The sequence below is a fragment of the Cheilinus undulatus genome, linkage group 14 (assembly GCF_018320785.1).
Source record: "Cheilinus undulatus linkage group 14, ASM1832078v1, whole genome shotgun sequence".
Classification (NCBI taxonomy): domain Eukaryota; kingdom Metazoa; phylum Chordata; class Actinopteri; order Labriformes; family Labridae; genus Cheilinus; species Cheilinus undulatus.
In genome coordinates this window covers 25,638,468-25,651,158 of record NC_054878.1, presented here as the reverse complement: position 1 = coordinate 25,651,158, position 12,691 = coordinate 25,638,468, and the positions used below count along the sequence as shown (strand labels likewise).

Below are 12,691 nucleotides of genomic sequence, written 5' to 3'. Positions count from 1 at the left end.
AAAAAGATAGCAAAAGACAGTCCCAGCCATTATTGTTTACAGATGTCACACATGAAAATCTTTGAGTTTTATTTTCCATTTAGTTTTTTCTTTTGTCTTTATAGTCCAAATAACTTATTAAAAATTCCAGTGACATTACTGCAGCTCACATATTCTTAAAGCCCCAACATAAAAGTATGTTTAGAGCTTGACTGTGCACCACAGAGTTGATGCTTCACAAGCTTTTTAAGACAATAAGTCCAGGTGAGACAAAATGGTTTAAAATGGCTTAGGGCTCAGAGGGTCAACTGCATGTTAAAGTCTTCAATCTCCCTATAAAATAAGGTCCGTATCCAAACAATCAACTACCCATAGGATAAGACAGCAGAAAAATCCAAATGAGAAAACATTTTAAAATGGGATAAAATGGATCTCAATAACTGTGATTAACTACAGAAATCCTGAGAAGGTGTACAGCAATGATATCTCTTTCATTTTCTTGCCTATTATCAATGTAATCTAAAAAAGGCCAAAATTATCTCAGTGTGTGTTTATAAAGGTGCTTGGAACAAAATATCTGCTTGAGATAAATCAATCCTCATAAAACTGTGTTTTGTTTTGTCCATAATAAGTATAATTTTAAATTCAGCATCAAAATAAAGTTGAACGATTGTTTAAAATACCCAGAAACTGAAGTTTTGTTGAGATGTACCACAGCTAACTCCCTCATGTTGCACAAATCCTTAAATTCAAGGGCCAGTTTTAAGGTAAGTTACTGCAGTGTCTCAAACTGTGGTTGCCTGCACACAGAAAAATTACACTAAATAAAAAAGCTTTGACATAATTTTATAATCAAAATCAAAACAAAATTTATCACAGAGGACTCACTACCTGCCGGGCAGAGAAGACATCAGACAATTTATAAGTTCATGCATGTGGCTCACACAGTGTGCATTAAGCATGTGTGCTACTTTAAAGAAAATGTGTGTGTCCCATGCAACTATTTTTGGCCCCTCACCTGTCGGAGGCGCTTCTTTCTAGAGAATGTGTCAGAATTGGCTGGCTTGTGAACGCTGCCAAAGGGAGATTAGGAGCTCCCTATTTTAGCTGGGAAAAATCAGAGGGATGCAGCGTGAGCCACCCACCCCCCCAACCCACCCCCACATGCTGTCCCGTTACAAGGAACAGAGTTTCCAGAGGCACTTCTGAGGTCTGCAAGTGTGCAAAAAGCTAAAGCCATCGGACAGCTTTTGTGTATTTGTGCAGAGTCTGGGTGGGCTGCAAAGAAGAACTAAGTGGGGGTATAGAAGAAAACAGGCAGAGGAGGAGGGGGGTGGATGAGGATGGCGTTCCACCTGCTACACTTTTCATAAATCTGAGCTGGCGTGTCCACAAGGGGTATTACTGTGTATTAGAAAGCCACGCTGACCACAAATGCGTCATAATCGAAAACATCTGCATGACTGGAGATGGCCGGGTCGATTCAGGATACCCTTTGTTTTGTGCTGTTGGTTTGTGGAGTCTTCACAAATGTGAGTAACAAAGGTGAAGGGTGACAGGAGACAACATGCACCCTGCAGTAACGCGCTCTGACTCCATGCCACTTGTCAGAGACGATACATTCGGCATAGATAATGCGTGTGTGTGTTGTGAGTCTAGCGTGTGTATCAGAGGCCAGCACTTGGCTAAACCCCCGTCTTCAGAGGAACACGTGTTAGCCTCCGTGTCTGATCTATCACCTGCCAGACAGTGAGGACAGGCGGGTGCAGAGGCAATGGGTGGGCGCTGACTCTCAGCTGCAGTCTGCCTTCTACTCTTACACCCTAAAAAGCAAACAAGACCCTGTTCATGTTCTGTAAGAGACACATGTTGGTGCTACAAAATAAATCAAGTGGTAAGGTATTTTTACAGGTTAACTCCACTGAAGACAAATTTAAAGGAACACAACTTAGTTTTATCTGCATTCTGCTTAAATGTATTTACTAGACTTTAAAGCCATTAGATTTATTTTTGTGATTATTTTGATGATGTAATCTCAGTGAACAGATTGGTTTCTGATCCAAGTCTATTGATTGGAAAGAGACCTGACAGTCTGTGATATTGGATATGGCTTCACTAATCTTTTGTGTATGTGGCTGGAGGAAAATAAGGCTGTAACGTTACCCCGGTAGCCACGTTCGCTCAGGAAAGACTGCTGATCCCTATCTGTGGTCGGCGAGGGCGAGACAGCGGTGTAGGATGCCAAAATAGTCTAGTAGCTTGTATGTATCCACCACATTACAGCGTCATAGTCAAAAATTCCCAACAATCAAGGAAACATGGAAATAACAGTCAGACCTGCAAGCAATTAAAGAAATAAATGACAAGTAAAGTCCTTAGGTTTGTTGCTCAGTTATGACGTGTATTCAACAGGCCTGCAGGGGTAGTATGCCTGATTCATCAAGACATTGTACAGGAACATACTAATTTTTAAAAATATGAACATGACTAATTTATATAAGGCATATGCAGCATTAAACAACCAAAATGCTCAAATTCCCCCTTACGTTCATTTATAAAAGAATAACAGTGACTCAAACCACAGAATCAGAAAATGCCAATTCATTCCAGACATTTTTGCATGATTTAACACCATACAGTATTGCTACAGGGGTCATTAGCGCTGCTATTAGCTGCATGAACCGACTCCTGGCAGTAGCTACTGACACCATACCTTCCGCGAGTTGTAATTAGGAGAGTTTTTCCACTGGACCTGTGACCTTTTATCAGCCTCAGCAGCACATTTAAAGGGTCACTGAGCGAGAGCTGCTTTCCTCAGCCGCTACCCTGCACCCTGCTCATCCAGAGGCTCTGCTGCAGCACAGCTGCAGAGCTGGAAATAAGCCTGTCATCTGCAAAATTTTTCCCATCAGTGTCTTTGTTTTCCTTTTAGATCCAAGATATTAGATGTATTTCTTGTTATAAAAACTCTCTGCTCAGATCCAAACTTATGTAGATAGGGGACACAGTGATACCCCCCAAAATAAGATTTGATACAAGAATAGATCATTTAAAATTGTACTTTTTTAAACTAAAAAAAGGGCACTATCTACTTTATCTTCTACTGCTTTAATGTAAGTAACTGAAGAGCCGGCACTTGGTGTCATTTTAGTAGTAAATAATATGCACGGTTTAACTAATAAAACTTAAAAATACTTATCCAGAAAGATCTGGAAATTAGATGTTTTGCATTTTAGTTATCAGAAAAAACAAATGACGTATTGACTTCAAACTCATATCTATAAAATAAAAAAGTGAAAAATGATGTTAAGGGGCACAGACAGCCTAGTGGTTAGGTTGCAACATGTAAGCGGGTTCTGTCCTCTTCTATCAATAAAGACATAAAAAGCCCCAAAACACAGCTATGTGCATATGCTTTATGCATGTAGGGCACTAAGGATTCATCACAGGGCAAGATGCGACACAACCGGGGGCTTAAGAGGGAGTAGGGACAGCCAGAGGCAAACTTGACACATGTCAACATACGTGTGTCACTCTCTCACACTCCAGAGACACCCCCGTGGGTTTTCAGGCCCTTGGGACATCCACGGCACAACCAGGAGCTTGTGGCAAACCCAACCGCCCGCCCAAACATTACCATAGGCCATGCTTACTCACCACAGCCACCCTTTAATCTACCCTAAAGGGATTTTTTCAACAGATTATTTCCCCATGCCCCTGGTAATGCGCAAGGACATCCAGTGCATGAGCAGGGTTTTGTCAATCCTCTATCCCGCCTGATGGTCCCCTCAGGCAGCTACATCTATGCCTTACTTCAGCCTCAATTATTGGACTAATCATGCCAAAAATTTCTGAACAGTACTGTATATCTTTAAAAAAAAAAAGATTAAAGTGCACAGTGAACCTAAAATCCTAGTGTATTGTGAATTGAGTGAATCATTTCATTCCTAGTGGAGAGCCTTGAACACCAGGCATTTCCTATTCCCTTTTGCACTGCTCATGCTAAATTCAACACTTTTTGGCTGATTGACAAACAAATTTTGTATTCCTTCCTTTATACTAAAGTGTGTTGAGCAAATGAGCTAAACAGGGGAGTTACAGGGAACTATTCAGGACTCTAAATCCACCTGAAGCTAACACATTGGGCTTTTGAGCTGGAGTCAGCTGATTATCAGCAGGTGTTACAGAGCGGATGGGTTTCCCTGCCCACCAATGGAGCTGCTCTATAAATGTGGCAGCTGGCACTTTATAATTCAGGATGGCATGCTAGAGAAGAGCTTAGAGAATCCTGGTGGAAATATTAAACACTTTTAGAACAAGTATATAAGACCTCTCAAGATCTTATGACAACAAGTTCTAAATCACGATAGGAGTGTTACATTTTCCTCTTTTGTTTTTTAAATAATTAATTCATTTTTATTATTTGTAATATTTCTATGTTAGAGCTAATTTAAGATGTTTTTAGTTGGCTATGAAACTGACTGACATTTCATTGATGCTTCTTTATGAGCTACAAAAGCAGAAAGACCATAAGCATTAGTGGCTGTTTGTAAATATGTTTTTTAAATGCCTGGATCTGCTGACACATGGTAGGGCTCAGGTAAAGTTATTGACTGCTTGCCAAAGAAACAGCGTATTTTGACTTTTTCCATATCAAAGATTACTGATGACTGATTAACTAATTAACTGTTCAAAAGTTCATGTGAAAATAAAACACTATTTCCACACTTTCAGGACTAAAGCAGCAAAGTTACAAGTTTTTTTGACAGGGGGCGCCATAAAAGAAACAAACCAAAAGTTCCTCACCAGAGCTTTAAGTAGATGTATTATGGCTTCATTTACACAACAGTTTCACAGTTTCATCCAAAAATGGAAACCCTTTACTTAGTTTTATCTGTTTGTTTACACAATAAACGCAATGTCTGACAATGGAGGGTTTTAAGAACAGGTCTATATGAGCTGTTACTGAAAGTCCAGGACCCTTTCCCCATAGGAGGGATCCTCCCAAGCCAGGCAAGGAAGGAGTCCTCACGCCCATATACCCGAAATCACTGACAACTGGTTGTACAACTTTTACCCAGTTGCGTCTACTGTGCTATCATACCAACATACAATCACTATATATACAGTGCTTAACAAATTTATTAGGCTACCTGTCATATTTGTCTCAGAGACCATCCAGCATCATGAAGTGCTTTAATGCGGACTCTTTCATTTTCAGTGAGCTCTTCACGTTTTACCATTTTGAACAGGAATGAGGAATTTCAAACTGAATTCACCTTTTTTACCAAAATTTGAGCCAGCTCACTGGGCTTCTCTAAGAAGTCAGAAATTAATCAAGCATAACATTCAACCACTAAAACTCATTTTTCTGTTCAGGAATGTAAGTAAATAACTATAACTTGACATATTAATCAAGAAATAATAATGTGCTTTACTATTTTTTAGTATTTTTGTAAATCAGTAAATTTGAAAATTCATGGATAACAATAATAATTATATTTTAGCATTAAAAATATCATTTGGGTTAAAGCGCTTCTACATATTGGTGTATTAACCATTGCAGGAACATAAAAATGATTTTGGTAATTACCAATGCTGTTAATTTAGGGCAGCTGTGGCATAAACCTTATACTTTAGGTGGTGGTCTAATAAATTTGTTAAGCACTGTATATGATCTATAATTATATTTATCATGCAAAATAATCATATAATTATATTCTGTGGCGCTACTTTTACCCGTCCAGCTTTACTCTGATGCCTTTAAATAATGATGTTAACATATTTACTGTGGAAACCGTTCATTTGAGTGTGTTGGGACTTGAGGACCCAGCTTCCTCCTGAAATTGCTCTATTCATTTATTTTTTGAAGAGAAGAAAAATGGTGCACATTGGATTGTGGGTAATTCTCTGTTTTAAAGACTTTGGAAAAATTTTGAGGATCCTGGACGTTGGAACAGTCCTTTAATGGCAGTCGATGACATAGTATCCTAAGATTAAAACAGTTATTTGTTCTTACAGATATTTACAGACAGATTTTTATACCCAAAATGTTGGTTTTAAATGTCGCCAATAATATCTTGCATCCCTATATTTTTGTATGTTTACACCTGTCCACTTTGAAGGAGGACACGAGTTGTTTCTAGGGATGTCAAAAGTTTTTTAAGTACAATTAACCTCAGAATTTCTGTAGTTAATTACAATTAATCACATCCTTATATCACATTTGGAAATGCCACTAGTTTGCATTCAAAACTGTTTTAAAAATAGGATTAACTAACTTTCTGTCTGGATACAGACGTGCTTTATAGCATTATATTAGGTTTAAAGGTTAAAAGGTTAAAAATGAACTTAACCACTGAAAAAATAACTTATTCTGGATTAAAAAGGAAATAAAGGGAAAAATAAAAATGTAAATGTTTGATACAACAAGGTGCATAGGACTTTTGACTTGTCCACTGAGCTGTTTGTGAGTTTTCAAAGTAAAATGAGACATTAAGGATGTATTTTACATCACTGTGGCTGCAAGGAGCTGATGTAATGGCTTAACCAGAGTGCTGAAAGGGACATCATGTGATCATGTGGATTAAATAAATACTAGTGCATTAACTGTGGATTAATGCAATTAATCTTGACAACCTTAGTTATTTTATTACAAAGTTGCACTGCCAACTACTGGCCTTGAATATAAACTACAGCTTTCTTAGTAATTTTGCCAATCCATGTGCACGACAGGAAAACTTTGATGGAAAATGTGGTCACAACATTTCCTTGAATGTGTAAATCTATCTGTCAAAAAACCTTAACTGTGATCCTGATCCAGATAAACAAACTTTTGAGCAATGGTAGACAAATTAGCAAATCGATAACATAAAAAGGTCATATTCCAGCCATTTTTTCTGTAGTAGTAGATGTTAGAAAGCAAGGCTTTTACAACAGAAATTTACGTAACTAAATGTGCAATGTAATGCTCATCTAGCTGGCCAAGATGACATTGCTCAATATATGACACCTGCTTCCAGATTACACTCTGTGATTATTCCTTTTCCATGACCAGCCCTCGGCCACTTGTCATATGCTGATCTCATTACTTGAAGTAGGGCGAGCTGCCGTCCCCCACTGATTCCATGATCACATGGGCTCTACGCCATGACTGAATGTCCTTTTTCCCTTTAATTGAATGCCATCACTTTCGGAGAATCACCTACTGAGCCACACGTCGCGGTGGCTGTGATGCTGCGTCTCAGGAGCGGCAGGCGGTGCAGGCTATGACGTTTAATACCCCCTCACACACACACACACCGACTGTACACATCTACGGCTTAACCCGGCCCCTCATAGGCAATGCCCCGCTGTTTTCCTTTTAAGCATGCACTAATAGTTTCAGCTTTATTTCTGAGGCATGCTTGTTTTTTCTGGCTGCGATTCAAAGGCTCGGCGTGAGATATTTGTGCCGGGATGAAGACATCAAGAGTGAGTGCGTGTATAAATAGTGTTGTAATGGCAATACAATGTGTGACCCTTCCTCCTGAGATGAACAAACAGAGGGACATCAGTGCACGAGGAGGCCGTTTAGTGGAAGTGAACCAAGAGCCTGACATACAATCTGGTGTTAGCAGCACAGATTGTTGTTAACTGCTGCCGCCGTCTATTAAGAGATGTGTTTGATGCTGGAAGATTGCAACAAAACTGTATGACCAGGGGTTTATTTTAGGAAGTTTGTTACTGTTGTGTCTCTAAGAGGAGTCTGTAAAAAGTTGAAATGCTCCCTTTTATATCATAGAATCACTGTAAGCTGCGATCTCCAAACTGGGATGCAACCTTTACCTACTGGTGTCTCAGTCACGAAGGGGTGTTAATGCCATCAAATCTTATTTATTGTCCTGAATATTGCAAACACAACCATGGTGCTATTTCTGTCAACTTAAGTCTAAACCTAGAGATGGTATGTCAGATCTTAAGCCGAGCTTATGGGCCTCCAAGACCAAATCATCTCTATTAATATAACTCTACAGGTGCAGCATGAAAAAAAGAATACAGATTCTATAAATATGCAGACTGTTATGAGTTTTAGAGCTACATTTCCCATAATATTCAGGCAATATGAGTGCAATGTCAGTTAGGAGTCAGTGTGTTACATGGCCTACAACTGAAGCCCTTTTTAGACAATATTTGGCAAATTAGCACCATTAAAAGTATCCCAGATTAGATATTAGCAAATCCTTTTTTACAGATTACCCATGGGTGTAGAGACAACTTTCACTTGATAACTTTGACACTGAGAAAAGTTAAAAAAATGCAATGATTGTCAGGCAAAGCTTTGAAGTAATAAGGAGTGCCTGGTTTTAGAAATTAATGTGGGAAACGCGTGGATTGTGGCTGTGAGATCAGCTCTGTTCAAGTGTGAATAATGGGAAGTGGGCATAAATTAATGTGGATAGAAAATTAAGGTGAGGCCTAGGTGTTTGTGAGTCTTTGAGATCTCCAAAAGCTGTATGGTAACTCGCTCAGCTGCAACAGCAACAAAGCGGCAAATCGATAAACTTTACGTCTCTATAAATCTTATAACAAATTATAAGGAAGAGGTGTGAGTGAAAGTTTTACAAGTTTCATTTTATTCCTTATAAGAACACATTTAAAGGCCTGGTTGCACCAAAGTTTGTCTTATACTCTTTACTAAAGCAAAACTTTAGACTGAGTGTCAGTGGGGCGCAGTTAGTTCTGCTAAACATACAAATACAGTTAAACAAACCAACAAACAAACCCTTCTTTCCTCAGGAAAAAAAGAAAAATCTATGGGCTAGATTCTCTCTCCGTGCTCCCAGGGGGATCTCAGCGAAGGAGAAACAACACATGCAGGAAGTGAGGTGGGATGTTCGGAAAGCATTTAGTGGATCAATATGCCAGGAAAGAGAGAGGAAGGCGGACAGACAGAGATGGAGAGAAGAGAGAGAGGGAAAGAAAGACACCCAGCACCCGGGGGAGAGGGAGGTCTCAGGGGAACAGCCTGTGCTTTTCAGGAGTACTGTTTCACTTCTCAGTCAGCCTCCGTAGGAACATCCAGCTCAGCAGCTTTTCTCTGCCCGCTGAGAGGCTCGGCGCTGTGAGGAGAGGTTGGAAAGGCTGCTGGGTGATGTCACCGGTGTCTCCCTGAGGCCAACGCTAGGTTAAATATCTTATCAACGATCATCAAGGCGGCCCATAAGGGGGGATAAAAGGGAGAGCTTTCTGAGGCCCAGCCACACTGGAGGCCCATGGAGGTTGGGAAAATCATGGTTCATTGTATAGTTAAGCTGTGATATTTTATTTCAACTTTAATAATATCCACTCTTATCCAAGCAACAAAAAAGGTGTTTTATTCATTTATGGCATAGTGAAAATATGGCCTTTAAACAAGAAAAAAACTTTTCTTAAAGCAAAAGGACCTTTTTATAGGTAAAATTAACATTGTGAGACAATGTCTATAGAATACAATTATGTAATTGAGAGGCAAAAAGTGGCAAAAGAATGTCAAAAATGGCAAGAAAGCAGTGACATTGGTTGAAACATGGCGAAAAAGTGGCTAAATGTGGCAAAAATTGAATAAAAAATGCAAAAAGTGGCAAAAATGGGCGTCAAGTGGCAAAATAGTTGCAGTAAAGGGCAAGAAACAACAAAAATAAGTTCATAGTGACAAAAAGGGACAAAAAACTCCAAAAATGGGCTAAATGCTAAATTAGCATTTAGTGGCAAATGCTAGCACCAATTCTACATATCCAACACACATGCATTGATATTACTGATAAATCACAACTGGGAAGGACCCATTCTTTAGGTTTTTCTGGGGCCGAACCAACTCTGAGAGCAGCTCTGCCGATCATTATACGCGACTTTCAATCCAGGATTAAAACTGTGTTAATTTGCTTGCATGACACAACAGTCTTACTTACAAACCAAACATAAGAGCCTTTTTACCCTTACTTCTGTATGTAGAATGACCTTAAAAAACAGCTTTTATTTGTAGACTTTAAATTTTAAATGTGCATCAATCAGCTGTCTGTTAACTTTAATAATCACACTTGGATCAAGCTGGTCACATAATCTTGTTAAGTTGTTTTTCAAAGGTTTCATAACTTTCCTGATCATGATCATTGTTGTCTTTTCTTGCACAGAGAACAGTCTGGTTCTTTAAACTTTGGTAAAACAACACACTCATTCACCGGTTTATCTCAGCTGGTAGAGTAGGTGCCCATTTACAGAGCTTCCCCCACTCTGTCCCACCATATTTCCTATCTCAGCTTAGCTGCCCTATCAAAGAAAGGCAAAGAAAGACCAACCAACACAAAATATCTTTAAAAAAATGTATTCTTACAAGTGCTATTTTCTAAGTATTTTTACCCATATAGAGGGATCAATTGAATATCAATGAATTACAAAGAATAGCAGCAACATTCCTAATTAAGGGGGGGGGGGTATTTTGTCCTAATTTTGCCTTATAATGACATTGTTGGTCATGTAAAAAGTTGCAGAGCACATTTTTATTGGTTCAAGAATCCATTCATTTACTTATTGTCTAGCACTTTGTCCCTTAAATGAAAGCTGATGCTGCAATTTTTTTGACTTATCTTTACTTCATCAATACTCTACCCTCCTTGTACTCATTACTTTATTTTTAAACCATATTTCTTTCTATGTTCCTATAGTTCTTATTGCTATAATATAGTATATGAGTGCAGTGGTTATACCTGGCTTCTGGCAAAAAAACCCAAAGCCCCCTGGGGAATTATTGTATTTCTGATTTTGAAATGGGTTAAAAAAAATCAACAAACTTACAGATAATACAGCACTCACCTTCTTTCAACATGCCAACTTTAAGACATTTCATGAAGCGGCAGGCCTGGCATGATTTACGTCTCCTTTTGGTGATCTCACATTCATTGGTGGCCGGACAGCTGTATTCAATATTCCCTGCAGGAGATTTAAAACATATATTAATCCAGCAGGCACCACAAAGGTGTAGAAAAGTAATTAAGAAGAGTTAGTTTTAGAGTTTCTGATAGAATGGGCGAGCAAATCAGAAGGCATGAACAACAGGAATAGACAGACAGTAAAATATACACACATGCACAAACGCACACACAAATGCTTACACATACACACACCTGTCCCAAGGTGACCCTATGTGACACCCCTGAAGGAGAGTAGGGTTTAGTGGCGTTTTGATGGGACATGTAAAAAGCACATTCCCGCCCTGGAGCCCCTCCCCCTCCTCTGATTCACGGATAAATTAGCTTCATTAATGCAGAGCGTCCTCTGTGCAGTGCTCGCCACGACCCCATACAGCCCATCCTTCTTCACCTAGAGGATGATGGGAAAGCTGCCCTCTCTCAGCAACATGAAGGCTAAGAGATGGACGCACAGCTGAGCGCTCTGCATTAAAAAAACTGAGACTCACATATCAGGTAGCAGTGCTCGATGTATTCAAATCTGTCTGGAAGATTTTTGGCACACAAAGGAAACATTTTCCCTGCAATTTAATCACTCAGATCCAAAAAAGGACAAAAATGGATACCTCTTAAGTGTAACAGCTGCCTGTTTCCCATCAGGTATCGGTTAACTCTTGTTCTGGGGGGTGTCTGAATCATTTCAAACTCTGCAGTGATCTGATGTGTTAAAATCCCTTCACTGAATGTTAAAACAAAGTCCTGTGATTCCAGAGATGTATTAATGGTACCTAAAAACAGCAAACCAGGTGTCTGTTGCAGATCTGCACCCCCACAAACACACACAGACAATCCCCCTGTTGGTCAAAGAGAAGGTGCCAACATTTGTCAGGATCCCTGGCATGGACGGAGCAGCAGGGTCACATGCACAGTGAGGGGCCGGGGCCTCGTGCCAACATGCTGGCAGAGGCTGCAGCAGGTTTCAGAGTGGGTGAAGTCTTTTCAACTGAGGGGGAAACACAGTGCAGCTGTGCCCGTACAGCTGTACGGGCACTTGCTGAGTATCACTTCAAACCAGATCTTACTATACACTAAATATTCTGTTATAATGTCTGTGTATTTACCAAACTTCAATGACAATAAACATAGCCCATACTTTCACTTTAAAGACTGACTCCAGACTGGCCCAACTCTGGGTTTTCCATCCAGACTGGTCAAGACCAACACTGATGTGCTTTTCTTCAATTTCTTAATGTGATAAAAGGAGAAGCCCACACTAAAACAACAAATAGCTCCAATTCATGTGTAATTTAACACCCCCATCCCCCCTTGACAACTGACATTTTTGTTCAGGCTTGGCATATCAGGTAATTTTCAGTTGAACTGTTCCTAAATAATTAATGTTATGCCTCCTTGGAAATCTATTCAAGTGTCTTATGTGTCAGACACCTGCAAAAACTTACAACTAAAAAAACAGTTCTTGTTGGCGCCTTTTTAACGCATACAAGGATTTGTTTTGACGAGAAGTTCATTGAACATATTTGCTAAGATCTGAGATTTTTACATTATGGTGCTTTGAAAACAGAGTTGCAGACACCTTTTTCGCTGTCAATTTTATTTAAAAGCAAAACAAAATTAAAGAAAGAGTGATTTTTAATTTTCAACCTTGTGATGATTTTTAAAAATTGATTGTCATGGTCTTGGTGCACCCTGGTCTGGGATAGTGTGGTCTTGTTGACTACAACACTTATGCATACTGAGAGTGTGCTTGCTGTTTGTGGTGTCAGTAG

General features: G+C 39.4%; 1 protein-coding gene across 1 annotated transcript in view; it reads right to left on the bottom strand.

Annotated features, from left to right (window-relative positions):
* esrrgb (estrogen-related receptor gamma b) overlaps window positions 1–12,691 on the bottom strand; it is a 50,765-nt gene that overhangs the window by 18,350 nt on the left and 19,724 nt on the right. Inside the window, exon 3 of the mRNA XM_041805690.1 lies at window positions 10,810–10,926. Within this exon, the coding sequence (XP_041661624.1) occupies window positions 10,810–10,926 (117 nt within the window). The remainder of the gene's footprint in view (window positions 1–10,809; window positions 10,927–12,691) is intronic.